The sequence below is a fragment of the Cariama cristata genome, unplaced genomic scaffold, assembly GCF_000690535.1.
Source record: "Cariama cristata isolate BGI_N322 unplaced genomic scaffold, ASM69053v1 scaffold36731, whole genome shotgun sequence".
In the NCBI taxonomy this organism is placed as follows: Eukaryota; Metazoa; Chordata; class Aves; order Cariamiformes; family Cariamidae; genus Cariama; species Cariama cristata.
Genome location: NW_009601714.1, coordinates 6715 through 22150, shown reverse-complemented (window position 1 = coordinate 22150; position 15436 = coordinate 6715). Strand labels below are relative to the sequence as shown.

At 36.4% G+C, this 15436-nt stretch overlaps 1 protein-coding gene across 1 annotated transcript in view; it reads right to left on the bottom strand.

The window, feature by feature from the left end:
- The window catches only part of PIK3C2A (phosphatidylinositol-4-phosphate 3-kinase, catalytic subunit type 2 alpha), a 37646-nt gene extending 26976 nt beyond the window's left edge, over window positions 1-10670 (bottom strand). Inside the window, exons 1-3 of the mRNA XM_009710559.1 lie at window positions 9499-10670; window positions 4726-4826; window positions 2904-3061 (exon numbers count right to left, since the gene is read on the bottom strand). Coding sequence (XP_009708861.1) covers window positions 2904-3061; window positions 4726-4826; window positions 9499-10608 — 1369 coding nt within the window. The 5' untranslated portion in view covers window positions 10609-10670. The remainder of the gene's footprint in view (window positions 1-2903; window positions 3062-4725; window positions 4827-9498) is intronic.
- Window positions 10671-15436: the final 4766 nt, after the last annotated feature.

The window sequence follows — 15436 nt, the reverse complement described above, 5'->3', positions numbered from 1 at the left end:
GTAGGGAAAACTCTTATGCTTCTATAATCTCCTAAATTTCATGGTTTGAGGTCTTCACTTTTTTCTCAAAGAAAGGTATCTTATAAAACCTGCCTGTAGTTTAAGAAATCAGTACATCCTTTTTAAGTTAGGATACAGTGTAGTCACTTGACCAAAAGTACAAAACCAGTCTGCAGTCTGTTTTCCAGGATTTTTTATATGATAGCCTTTATTTTAAATTATGAATTTGCGTTATTTATCAAGGACTTCAAATAGGTAAGTGATCCCAGAGCTGTCTGAAGTTTAACAATCATTATCTGAAGAGTTGGAGATGAACCTTCTCTATTTGTTCTCCTTTTGAGGAAGTGAGTATCAGCTGTAGCAGAGGCACATCCTACTGAAAGTCCTTTTTCTTTTTCCTTTCTATTAGTCTAGCACAGATTCCACATTCTACAGATCAGAACTCAGTAAGCATCACCAAGCCTTTGCAAAAAGCAACTCCTAACTACCACTACTTTCACATTAGGCTCCAAACGCTTTTTTGAAAACAATCTCCCCCATCCCACAACCACAGAGCAAAAGAAATAATCCCAGTCAAACCCAAAATCCATGCCCCCACAGCCACCAGCTGTCACTGATGACAAATACATAGATATGTTTTAACACCACAGATGTTTTAAGTACAAAATGCTCTCTGCCTCTCCCTCCCTAGTTTCTGATCTCCTTTGCAAACAGTGTCACTAAGTGCCTCAAAAATTCCGTAAAAACATTTTATTTTTTCATCAGTACCTTCAGAGTATTTTTTTCCCCTCCAGTGACCTTCCTAATTTTCCCAAATCTTCTTTTTTCAATAAAGAAATGTTACTGCTATGGCGGATACACAGAGATAATGTCACAACAGCATTTTCCACAAGGTAACACAAGTGCTTCATCTCATTAACAGAAGACTAATTATTACAAGCATAGAGATATTTGATAGCACACGAAGAATGAGTATGTGGAACTCAAGAACAAGGAATGATAAGAAGTATGAATTCAGAAACACTATTTAACTCATTAGGACTATTTAACTTATTAATCTAGAGTGAAACGGCCATACTACCTTCAGCAGAACATAGTGGTTGACTGAGAAAAAAAAAATGCAGTAACAGTTTAGGGGCTATAGACACAGGCTGCACTGGTGAAGGTCTGCCAGCCCTACAAAGCCTCGTGGAGTAAGGGAAAGATAATGTTACCACCTTTTTCCCACTCCCCATCTTATTGAAAGACATCCATTTCTTGCTGACATGCAATGATTGCTCAGGTAGATTTGTACTTCCACATAAAGTCTAATAAATGAATGCAAAATGAATAGGTATATCCAAAAAAAGTTCTAAACTTCATCTGTTTCCCTCCTGGGTCCTTTTGACAACTTAATGTGTAAAAACACCGAAAAGCTGCATGTAGTTCCTTCTGAGCAGGACTGAAAGCCATACTAACTAGTTCTAGTGTTAGGATGCCAAGTTATGCAACAATTTGACCAAGAACAGAATGAATTAAAGGAAGAGAATAACTTTAAATATGCCTATTACTAGTTATGCATCAGCTGCATATACCTATTTTTCACTAGCTACAGAGGACAAGTAGTTTAACTGTGGTTAGTTTCAGCATCAGAAAAAGAAATAGAACAGAAAGCACAAAGAGTAAGACATGTGAGGCTAGAAAGCAAAACACATTCCAAGGTATTCACAAAACTTCTAGAAATAAACGGCCGAAGCTGTAACATTTTAGTTATGCTACCAAAGCTTTTTGTAGGAAAAAGCCTGTAATACTAGGAAAGTGTAATCTTAAGGATGAAGACCAGAAACCCTACCTAGGCTACACTTACAGTCCACCTCATTTCTTAACAGAGGAGTATCACATCACAGCAGAATAACTATATGGCCCAACAAATTAAGCCAGAATGAAGACACTTGTGCATTGAGAGCTTGTTTTCCAATACAGCAGCTAGTTTAACTGAGTAATAGAACAACTTCATATCATTTCAGAACAAATCAACTCTAAAGCATCTGCGCCATTACAGATAGAGAACCAAATTATAAAAATCCACCACAGCACAGACCCACTATCAGGTCACAAGGTCTGGGAGTTGGAACCTTCACAAGGGCTGAGACTACAGCAGTACAGAGGCTTAAGTAAGTTGCTCCTGAGGTAAATTATCATCAGTTATTTTATCACCAAGAACTGCCAGAAGTTGACAGCATCCAGAGTTACAGCCTTTAATGCAAACATGCTGTGCAGTCTTGACTACACAGAGAATATGAATTTATGTTCAAGAACAAGGCAAACCTAAAAGTTCCACTCCAAAATAATACTCCTGGGTACCCACAAAACTGGGCCACTAGTTGTGGCATATCACAACAGTATTATTTTAGTGTTTGTGTTCATAAGCTTATACTGAAATCAAGTACTAGATAGTTTCAGTGTTCATTCTTATTTCCCAATAGCAATTTTTCTGAACTTTTAGATAGTCTGCAAGAGTTTATTTAAACACAAATGAGTGTTGAAATAAAAAATTATATTAAAAGTTAAGAATCTTAGTCCTGGTGTTGTCATCCCCTCAATTACCATAAAGTAGGTCAAACTCTTGAAAAACTATTAACATTCCCAGCTGTGGATAGAATAGTACTTCTGGTTTGCTTGGCTCTTTTTTTTTTTTTGAAAAAGTTTCACTTTGTCAGCTTCTAAATATTTTCTGATGGAGACACTGACCCAGAATTAGATTCTTTCCTCAGTTACCTTTGCCACATTCCCCACAAGCAATCAGCGCACGAGACCCAGGGATTACAAAAACTGAAAGCCACTGGCTTAGACTATGTGTACAGTCTTAACCCACCATTCTAAGTCTTACAACCAAACTCCCAATTTAAAAAGCAGAAACATACCATCACACGTAAAAGTTACTGGTTGCTGGAATTCTTCTATTTCTATAGAAACCTTGATACTGGCACTCTCCTCACTTATATTTCTTTGCAGCATGATAGGACTTAGCAGAAAGCCTGGATTTGTTCGCTGATTAGCATAAGGAAACTTGGTCCTCAATCTGAAAGTAGAGAAGGTTTATGAAACATTGCAATGGATAAGTCTAAGACTAAAGCAAAATAATATGGTAATAACCACAGGCCAGAACAGTAAAGACTACCTTTTGCTCTTTATCTAAATTGTAAGTATAAAACACCATTTAATTTTTCTACTCTCAACAGAACACTGCCCACAATAATTATACAGGTAGTAGCTAGACAGGAAAAAACCCTAGCTTATAATTAGGCGGGTTTTCCATATAGCTTAAAGTATTTAATAGGTCAATGCTTACAAGGGCTTAGCTTCTACAGAAGCTGGATAGTCTAAAACAGTTTGGGTTGTGGTTTTTTTTTTTTTTTTTTTCAAAAAAAGAGAAAAAGAGTAGTTTCTTTTACATACAAAAGACCACAAAACTTTTTACATGTTTCAATTTTTGGAAGTCTAATCTGAACTTAGATATTATGAAGAAAGTAGTTATTCCAAGTTGTGGAAGTTGAGAAAGAGGCCTAAATTAAGGGAAAAGCTTTTATTTAGGACACAAACAGTATAAAACATTCAAAGTACTGTCTATTCATTACTAGGTGATAGCTGCTTTTTATTTTCTGCTATTTAATACGGATAAATAATTTAACCTTCTGCCAACATTAAAGTAGTATCATAGGAGATTAAGAACAGAACTCATCTGTAACGGTCATCTATTTCATCATCTTGATTCCTGACAATAGCATGAATACAAAAAATAAATGAAAGAGGAATCCTTCTAGTAAGAGTTGTCCAGTCAAAAGTCCATCAGCATTTTAAGCACTGGGTCTTGAAAGATCAAGGGCAACAACCAGATTTAACTAGAAACTGCTGCAACAAGCCTATTTTATGTGAGCTTTGTCTTGATGTTGTTCATCAGTAAGTTTCATAGGTATATGACTTCTCATTGGTTTTATGAGTTTGCTTTTCATTTCATAAACATTCCTTTTTAAAAAAGTAGTTGTTACCCTTCGGATTCAGAGATCTCTATTTCCCCCATTATTTCTTGGATTTTGATCTTGAGAAGAAAAAAGGCAAGACTCCTAGTTTGTCTCCTCTAGGGAGAACACAAAAAAAACCCCCTCTCATTAATCATGGTAGTCAGCAAAAATTAGGAGCATTCTGGGTTATCAAGTTCCATCTTCTTTGGTGTGACCTTTAAGAAAGCCCACCACCTGATCAAAGCAGGAATAAGTTTGAAGGTTTTATTTGTTACAGAATTCCAGTTGTGGAAGCATTAAAAATGAGAGCATTTAAGGCTTAGAAAGCCACTGAGTGACAGGATTTAGTGAGGTGCATCAACTAAGAAAACAAGACTTCAAATTTTTTCAAAAGAAATTGTATTAAAAAAATAGATAGAAGAAGGAGATATAGAGATATGCAAATGCAGAAAAATAGTTTGAGGATAAAAAAGTATTATAAAAACAAGGAAAAGTGAGAACAAAGTCACAGGACCAAAAGAATAAAGAAGTGATATGATAATATAAAACCCTTAGTACTGAACACCTTAACAATTCTGCAGCATTCTTGAAAAAACAAGACAAACCCAGGAAAAAGTAAGATAAGAAAAGGGAAAAGGCCTGGCCCTGTCAACTTAACTGCAAATGAGTTATTTAGCTTTTTTTTTCCCTTCTGAAAGCTAATTTGTGTTCAATAATTTCTTACTTGGTAACTGCTTGAGAAAAAGCTGACAGTTCTTGATTCTGCCCTTCAATTTCTTGGAGAAGCACATTTTCTGTCAGCATGCCAGTGGTCCCATTGTCCTTCTGCAACTCAAAGATAATTATTTAAGTAAGTATTTAAATAGCTGCAAACATATTCCTATAGCTAGCAAAGCCACATGTAGATGATAGATTTTCCTGAGTCTGAGGATTATTATTAGTTTTATGTCTACCTCTATAAGGAGAAAAATGTATATCAGCACTAAGTTCAAAAGTAAACATTCACTGGACCAGTGACTCCTTTACAGAAGGTAAATTATTTGACGGTATCATTATCAGTTAAGATTAAGTTGCAAGCATAACAGTTCCTGAGCTCTCAGCAGTGACCTGTTGCATTCAAATTTGGCTAGATGTTGCTGACCAGAGGAAGACAGACAAGTATTTTTTTCCTCCACTTCTGCAATTCAGTCTTGAGTATAGTCCCAGAAAAAAACCATTACACATCGGTTCTGCCCATGATTCCCTTTTCCTACAAAGCAGGAAAAGATAAATTGTACACTGGAAGGAAGTAGCATTCAGAACACTAAACTCAGAACTGATCTGGTGGTATCAGATTACTGCTGTTTTAATCCCTTATGCCTTATGCAACCCACAGCTCCCAAAAACATAAACCACAATCCTCAAAGCATCCAATCTAAAAAACAATTGCTAAAAGAGAACTGCAGTTTCAAACAACAAAAATCTAATAACCTTTAAAACAAAAACCCCACAAACAAAAAACTGCAGCAGTTTTTAATCTGTATCTGTTTCTGACCCAATTCACAACACAGCCATACAAATGCTAGTGTAAACAAAAAAGCAGACAGCATCTGAACAACCAGCGGGGTTAAGGTGGAACTCAATGGTCTGTAGTCCAACAGCCACCACGAGCCTGAAGCACCCACGGAACTCCAGTCAGACACTCTCTGGAATAAGTTGATCCTGAAGTTTGCTCATGGCCAACCCAGGGTCATTGTGCACAGTGGATAAAGGCTTCTGACCAGTTACATTTTACATCCAGAGCTTTTACAATGCTTATAGAAACCTTTAACCCACCCAAGGTTCAAAAAAAAAACCAAACAAATCCAAAACCAGACTGCACAATAGTTTTTCTGAAAAATTATCACAATTTCTTCATATTTGAAATAGTGATTAACTACTTAACTAATACATGGGTTATTTATTATTAGCTGACAAAGTTAGCTGATCATCTAATTTCATTAGAACATATCAGACAATTATTGTCAAGTTAGACTCTCTCAGAAAAGGCATCAAATCTGTAACATGCAGAGGTAGCAACTGTCAGGTCTTTTCCTTTTAGCACCTTTTTTTTTTTTACTCAAATTAACTTGTTTAAGCAGTATGGCATAAACTTGGAAGGGAGAATATACGCAACCCATAATTGCCACTTGAATTGCATTTAAACCTAGTTATTCCAGCTAAAATATTGGTTTCATGAACACTGATCAGTTCAAAAGGATAATTTCTATGTAATTGGGGATTAGCCGTACCACGGGAAGTGGTTAGAGGAGGAAGCAGTAAACCCACAAAACCTGGAATGATATTCAGGAGCACGTATAATACCTTAAAGTTCAAAAGGTTCTTCTATTAAACACATCAGACAAGTTCTATCACACAAAAATATTTCTGGGCAACTGCACAAGACCTGCTGACAAATCTGTGCAATTGTATCTAGCATATGTGTTCTTTAAGTAATGATTACACAATAACAAAGCAAAAAAATCATACAAGGAAACAGGAAGTTAACATACCAAGTGAAAGGTAAACACCTTTGGTAAAGATTCAACTAACTGCTGGTCAGCGCTCAACACAAAACTCCACCATTTCATATCAAGAAGCTGGCTATATAAGTGTTAAATTTTGTCTATTTAGGAACTCTTTTAAGAGAAGTTAAGTAATACTACAAATAAATACTCAAAGCACTTTGCAACTCTAACCAGAGTATAAAAGCACTACACAAGGGGATTACTTGAAAGTCACACCAGTGATGCAACATTGCCACTTTATGACACTTTTGAATTGTTTACAGCAAAATTTACAGGTTATTCTGCTGTTAAATTCAAAGAAGTTTAGGGAACTACAAGGCATTTGTAGCCATACAACCTTAGCCATGGTAAACAATAAATTCTAATGTAAAGAGCAAAGAAAAAAAAAAACAGGTTATTTGGTTACCCATAGTTGACCTCAGGGCCACATTTGGCTAAGGAGAGAAACCTAATGTTATCACATATTGCTGGAAGTTACCTCCTGTTGGAAAATTAAGAACATTAAATACCTCCTTGGTCTTTTAGTTGAATTTCAATACTAATTTTTGATCACCTTTTGGAAGATAATTTCAGGAGGACAAGCTTTGATAAACTAAAGACATCTATTTAAAATCCACTAGACTCAGGTGATTATGGTTTTGGGCAACAAGTAGGATTTGAATTTCTTTAACTCCAGATGAGCAAATCTAAGAGGTGCAAAAGCTACCAGTCAAATAGGAAGTAACTTCTAAGAAAGGACTGCAGGCTAAAACTAGATAAATAGTTCATCTCAGCAACAGCCTGCTGTTCCATCCTGTTAAGATGAATATTTGCTAAGAGCTAGATATGAATGCATTTCTGCTGAAAACCAGATGACTAACGAACACTGTGACGGTCTGGAACAGCCTTTAAATCAAAAGTAGCAGGAACAAAAGATTACATGTGAAGGCAGAGCTTGAGCATTTTATGAGTCAGTTGACACATGACCTGCAAATAGGATGAGTTTGGACCTGATGAACAGGAATGACCCTTTTAAATCCTGCATTCTTGAAAAAAACCTGGAATTTATAAAAACAGATTTCATTCAGCAAGAGTCAAATACTACTTTCCACAGACAACACCCCAGAAGCACTGACCCAATATAGTCTAGCTATTTCAATCAATAGTTACATTACAACCAACCAGACATCACTGGGAAAATGACAAACGCTTCACTAGATAACATGACAAACTGAAGCAGCAAACTGCTGTAGAGCCCAAATTTACATGCCTCTCCAAATACTAGGAAATAACTCACATATCACAGCTCAACAGTGAGTGGAAAAAAATAAAATTATGCTAGACCCAAGATCTTCACACATGTAACGTTAAAAATGCGATCCCTTAAAAACAAAGGTAAAGGGTATTTTTGGATTTACAAGTTTTTTTGGTCCTTTTCCACTGGCCTTCTATTAAACGTTTGACAGAATACTGACAATTAGCCAGAAAAAACAGGAAATCCTTCAAATGAGTGGCCAAAAATTTCACTTCAATGGAAATTTAGATAGCCCTTAAAGCCAAAGCCTAGTAAATACTCCTTTTTTTCTGAGAAAAAAAGAACTCCCCCAGTTTCGGGGGAAGAACTAGGCAGCAATTTGGACAATATCCTTGACTCATAACGGTTGTTTTATTACAGCATGTCCCTAGCCTATTAAAAACACCTAGAAAGACAATACCTAAGATTCAGAACAGCTGCAATCCAAAGTCTCCAAGGCAAACAAATCTTTTACTCCCTCAGCTCTAACCAGTTTCTACAAGTACTATTTTACCTGCCACTATCACCCTTGCCAGGGTGTTGACTTTTCCACTGAAGACTTCTTCAGTCTTTGTACTCTCTCTACCAAAAAATAAAAATACAGAAGTATTCATAGTCACTTTCTAGTGAGGTGACTAACATTTTAAAACATACGGTCTTGTTTTACAATGGAATTATCACAGAAAGAATTTTAAAAGATAGGAAAAGTTAAATAATCTACAATAATTTACTGGACTTGGAAAAGGGTAGGATGCATTTATGGGGGCATAATTAACCAGATGAGATTCCTACAGTATTGATCATCTGCTGTACAGTTTAGTTTTGATACAAACTGCACGTGCTCAATGTCCAAAAGGATGAGTGTCATAACTAAAGCCTCTGTTAACATTTTTGTCTTGAAAGTTTGATGAAAGTGAGAGCGTGATCCTAGAGCAGAAATCACTCTTTTGCCCTGCCCGATAAAAGTAACGTCAAAGATGGTTTTCCTTCTTCAAGAACAGAAGTGCAGGGTTTCTGACCCCACGTGCATTCCACCTTCCAGGACAGCATAACCAAAAGGTTCAGCTATTCCTGCACAGAAGGAAAGCTTCCTACCTACGAAAAAGAATTACAGTGGTCCTGTGAAAGACTTCAAGTGATACTGGGAAAGCAGAAAGGAGTTTTGACTATATCACCTTTCTGTTCTATCTTTTTTTTGTTATTAAAAAAAGCTGACAGGCTCAAATAAGGCAAAATAATGATTTTTTTGTTTTTCCAAAATTTGACATAAAGGTTGCTCAAGATAAAGCTTTCAGTGTCTAACTTGCGATCTTTTTATTTTGTATTAGCATGTGAATTGCTCATTAACTTAAATATTTATCAGTATTACTTAAATACTTTATTGTTCTAAAGATTATTTCCATTTCTTTTTGTAATGTGTTGAAAAACAGCAGTTTCCTCAGTAAATGTGGAAAGATTTCACAAAGCCAGAGTTACTTTGGGATTTAGTTCAGCAGCGATGTTCAGTTCAGTTTTCTGAATATCACTAATACATACATACGCCAGTAACATCACATTATTTGGACACTGCTCAAGTCAAGTAGTATTTAACAAACAAATCCAGACCTTAAAGTGTCTTTAAATACTGTTATCAATCTTTACTATTATACTGCAGTTTAAAAAAAACTGATTTGCATACCTGTGATGTTTGGCCCTGTAACTTTGCAAGTTGCGTTGTTCGCATGTTTAAGGACTGGCTCCTTGTAACTGTTGCTCCAGAAGATTTTCCATTAACTTTTCTTTCCAGATGACAAGTTACTAACAACTTTTCCTCTAACAGCACAGCATCCCATGGATCTTCAGCAGTCATACTTGAAGCCCTCTCTCCATCATTCTCTGCCTTATTTAAAGTCTCCACACTATCCACTTTAGGTTTACTTAGGGGATCTAAATCTAACCAGTCAAATTTACTAACATCCCTGCAGCTTTCCGAGGCTGGTAGGTTAGAAACTGCAGACTTTATAGCAGTCATTTCTAAGTCCGTGTTTGACTTCCCATTTTTCAGAAATTCTGAGGTGCTTGCAATTTTGTCAAAAACTTTTGCCATTTCTGGCGTAAGTACTGGAGGATATATAGGTAGGCTTCCTTGTGGATGAAAAGTTGTAGTAGCTGCCAATGGGTATGAAATGTATTGCGACTGTCTTGGAAGACCAAGATAAATAGGTTCTCTCGAGCGATAGGAGGACATACTTGGATGGAATCCATTCTGAAATATACCAGTCTGTTTTGTGTAAGAAGCTGAGGGGTAAATAGAAGGTAAAGTGCATGTCACAGGTGCTGGTATCCCAGGCGTCCACTGTCTTCTCTGAACCGTAGGCCCAAGATAAAATTGCGAAGACACAGATGGGCTCAAAATAGGACTTACCGGTAACGTAGGTATTTTACTAGATTCAAAACTGTCATCCAGCAGTAGTTTCTCTAGTTCAGCATGAGTAAGCTTCTCTATGTCAATCGTACTTAGTTTATCTTCCATGCTCTTGGCATCAGACTCTGGAAACACCATGAGATCATGGTCCTGTTTGTTATGAGTCTGTGCTTTTTGTCTGGTGCTGCTTAAAGAATGAGAAGTTTGTTTATTACCAGCTACACCTCTTTCCTTCTGCATCTTAGCTAATGCTTCAGCTTCCATCTGCAGTGCCTCCTCTTTGTCCACATCTTTTGACCTTGCAGCTGCCAAAGAAGGTGATGAGCGCTGTTTAAATCCATTGCTACTGGATACCTGGGCCATACCGCAAGAGCAGATGTCCATTTAAAGAAGCAACACTTCCCTTGTACTGGTTGTCTACCCTTAGCTTCAGAATGGATTTAGCAGATCTGAAAAGGAAATGAAAGATTAGAAATGCATGAAGGAAATCATATGTGGAGAACTACTAAGTCATACATCACCAGTTGACAAGGTTACACCTCCTCAGATACCCAGGTTATAAAAATTTTAGAGAGATCAATTTTTTTTGGTGGGGTCAAACTTATAGAGAAGCCATACAATTAAATTGACAGCTTTTGAATTACGTGACAAGCATTTATTTTTCTTACTGTACCTACTGGTAAGTACTAGCAAGTATTTGGTTTCTTTTTGCATCACTAAACCTAAGACACGGAAAAGCTACATTCAGGTACCCAACTGTTTTCAGATTTGAGTAATTCTGCACACTTAGCCAGGCTCAGTCTCAGAAGTAGAAACCTTTCTAAAGGCTATAGAAGTATCTAGCATTGATCAAGCACATTATCAAGAGGACTTCCAGTTTACTTCAATATATTACAAAAGTGATAGACCTATCAAATTGCTGTACCATGATCATGATTGTCATAATGATGCTGAAGGACCTTCCTTCCTTCTGAAAACATCATTGTACTTTACCCTCTTAACAAGAGAAATAATGCTTGTGAAATGCTATTTCTTGGACAAGCAAAGCAAGCTATTTAAGTACAGCTACTCATTAAGTAATCACTTTTAACAGTCCCTTAAAGGAAGGGTCACTCACTACTAGGTGAGGGAAGAAACTCTTAAAGTTCACTTTTGCTTAAGGTCACCACCAAGAAGATGACATCTCACATTGCTCCAATTCCAATCTTATGCTCAGTATTATTATTCACCTTCCAGTATTCACCACAATATCTATGCCTCTTTATTAAAATAATCTTACAAGAGACTACCACAAGAACTATGTTATTTTTCAATATTATTTCTACTTTACAGCTTTCACACACAGCTGGGTTAGAGTTCAGTCCAGGAGATACAATGCCTTCCAACAACAGCTAGTATGCATATCAAGTAGCAAGATAAAAATCATGAATAATGAGTTTCTGCTAGGAGGGTTACATAAACAGCAATCCTCATTAAAACACAGTTTCACTGAACTAGGTGAGCCCTTTAGATGTAAATCATCATGGCTTTAACTCATGCAACAATATACAAATTAAAAGAGTTCTCTGCAGGAAATAATATATATAACTCTAAAGTCTGTCTTTGGGCTCCCTTGTTATTCACACCCATTAGAAGGGTTTTTTTTCTTTTCACCCCTCCTTTAATCAGACCAGAGATACGTGCTTTAAACAAACTGACTGTACTTCTGCGGACTTACCACATAGACAGCAAGACTCTTAACAGATTTCTAACAGATTCTTTAAATTCTTTAAGACTCTGGCCAAGCTTTTGTTTTATCTACTTCATTTCAGTGGCTTATATTGTGAAGGACAGACATCTTTAAGAGGTTCTATACATTTCAGCTAAGTCTGAAAACACAAATTTAGGTGAAACCCTTCACAAAGCAAGATTAAACCAGAACTAATGTTGCAGGTACCAAGACAAGATTTGACAGAGTGTCTTCAGAAAACCTGAAACAGCAACAGCCTAATGAAGTTATAAAACCCTGAATACCACACAACTAAAGTCCTGGGGAACAGAGTCTTAAATAGGAGCTTTGGAAGTTACAAGTATGTATTCATTCCATTAAATAACTATATTCAACACAGATGAAGTCTACAGAAAAAAAAAGCAGACACCAGATCCTTTTCCATACAATATATTAAGCTGCAGAGTTGGACAGCCATTAAAGCCACAATTGCCACTAGGAAGAATTCCTGTCCTATCTGCTGCCTATTTGCACACCTGAGTGTTGAACCCAACTAGTGAACTGATTAAAGAACAAACCGCAAACACCAAAGTTTTTTGCTGGGTTCCTTTATCGACAGTGCAGGTCCCTGGTCCCATTTACCTGGCCTTCAGTGGCACTTGATTTCAGATTTACTATCCTCCTGTCAGCAGGACACTCATTCTAAACCTTCTCCTAAAGATGTACCCAGTATTTTGTAGATGGTCTAAGCCTACTAGCCACAGATAATATCCTAACGAGAAGTCTAATATACTTTACACCTACTCCTCAGACTGTCTGGATATCCAAGCAATCTCGTTATTAACTTATGGCTGGTTAAAATTGCTATGTCAAATTTTCAGATGCAAGAACACTCTGACTTATGAAGTCCTCTCAATAATTCCTTTTTGGCTTTTCCAGGAATCATCAGCATGAGGTAAGTGCAGATTTCATAGTCTTGCTGTTGCCTAAGGATTCTAAATAGCAGGAGGATTTTTTGCCCGAATTTTATTCAAAAAAACTAAAGTAGGATCATACTTTCTGAGACTACACAGAACTGTTTGGGCTACAACTTTGAAGAATATTATCAATGCATTCTGGTGCTGCTTGATAACTACAGCAGCAAGTGATTTTTCTTAAGGAAAAAGTATCAAGATTATATGGTATTCAAAGTAACAATATTTAACAACAACTCTGGCTCCTTAAAAATTATGAAGCCTTATTTTTCTGCCAAAATTGATAGCTTTGATCTCTATACTCGCCAAGCAGTCTCCTACTTACAAGGAGTCACTGTTCCACAAAGTCACGACCGCAGCTACACACACATTGCTCAGCCCTCAGAAACATGGTGCACAGCTACTGCAGCACATTCATTCCTAACACCTCGAGATTACTCAATAATTGCTTGTTTATTTTTACAGTTTCACATTACAGTGCTGCATTTTTGTCAGTGTATAATTGCACACTTTCACTGACAAATCCAGGGACTTGTAGTATTCGAGACAGAAGAATATTATTATTAGTGGTTATCTGAAAAGTTGAATTTTATTTCTATTTTTGCAAGACAGTCTCATCGGCATACGTGCATTTCACTTGATTGCTGTATTTAAGTCCTGTCCTTCGGAAACTTCTAAAACCAAATCAGTGTACAAATTCCTGTCAAATTTTATAAGCAGACTGCAGTTTTCAAAGAGTTTGAAGTTAAAAACTGATTTAAAAAAATCTGATAAAATTGCAGTACTTTTAGCAAAACTTTATCCTGCATGCCAGTTTTAGGCAGTAAATTCACATGATAAAACATCAGAAGAAAAGCTCCCTAAGCATAACCATGATTAAAATAAAGATACACCTTTTAAATGCTAGCTACACTGCATCAGTTAACATTTTCACGCAAGTTTAGCTTCACTTTGAACTTCTGACTTTGTAGCCATCTGAGTTCAAAAGCAGAGAACGAGCAGAAATAAACTTCTCCAACATTTACAAAGAGAAGAGCAAATTCCATTTCGACCATCTATCAGCAGGGAACTCCTCTCAAACACTCAGAAGAATCTTTCAATTCAAATCCCAGAAACAGGAAAACCAGATACCTGAACCATTACTGACCATACCGTAGGAATTGACAAGAAGTTTGCAACAACTGGAGGTCATCAGAAGACCTAGAAGTAATCCTTAGCGCCACGATTGTTCTCATCTCAAGTGCTGCACACTATTTTAAGTAACAGTAATAACCAGTTTTCAACTGTCAATCTGTTCACCTTCAAGAGCACAACTCTCTTTGCAAACACTTAAAGAATGGGTCAAATGCTTTTTTTTTAAAAAAAAACAAAACACGAACACTAGAAGAGACTGAAAGGATTACAAAAGAAATTTGAAAGCGATAAAACAATCTCCTACACCACTTACTTCTCCCCTAAATTTGAAATCAAATGGACAGAGTCATACTTTATACAAAGTTTATATATGTTTACACTGCCCTAGCAGTAACTCACCAATACTGCCTGCTTCATTTAAAAGCAGATCTAAAAATCTCAACCACCCAATTTATCTACAGCCTTGATGAAAGGTAATTTGTCTCTTGCACTGAGACTTAGTTAACTTTAAGCAATATTTTCTTGAAGTATTCCACCAGATGTGATCAGACATGAGTCTGCAGACCTCTTTCTCCAGTTCCAGACTACCAGAGTTTCCCCTAAGAGCAATACTTCTTTGGCAGTAATTTTGAATAAATGTCTTTAGAATCTAGAGTTAGTTTGCTCAGACAAGGATCTGTGTATTGCTATGCAATTTGATTCGAGTATTGCTCATTATTTGTTATTTCAAAAGGAGTAAAATGCTCTTTAAAAAAAACAAAAAACCCACCATGCAGCAACAAAACTTTATAATAGCAAACACCAAGAAACAGCAAGATGTCTGACCATTTCCTTCAGATCAAAGCCTCTACATGGAATGGAAATTAATTTCAAGTCAGATTTTCACTTACAAAGGCTTACATAAAAAAAAATTTACATATGCAGTAATCTAGCAAATACATAAAACTGAATCATGAAGAAATTTTTTTCTAGTAAGGAATGCATATGCTTTTGGTAAGAAACTTCAGGAGAATCAATACAGGATATTACATCTCTACCAGGACAGAGACTCCCAAAATCTAAATTAGTTTCCTATCTTAATGAGCAAGGGATGACTTTATTAGCAATAAATCCTGTTACCTTAAGCAGAGGTAATCTCACCATCTGTTCATGTACACGTTAACATTCTTGTCTACTTAAGATGAGTTGCACAACAATTCTTTTTTCAAAAAAAAAAACCCCAAGGTTTTTAATATTCTACTTATAGTTTGTTCTAGTGCTAAACAAGCACAGAACATTATTTGGTAATTCATTCTCAAGAAATACTTCGTAGTTATCACAAATCAGTGCATATAAATTCCCTAGAGACCAAGCACTAAATACAGAAGCAGTGATAACAAGTCAGGCCATTTCCGGC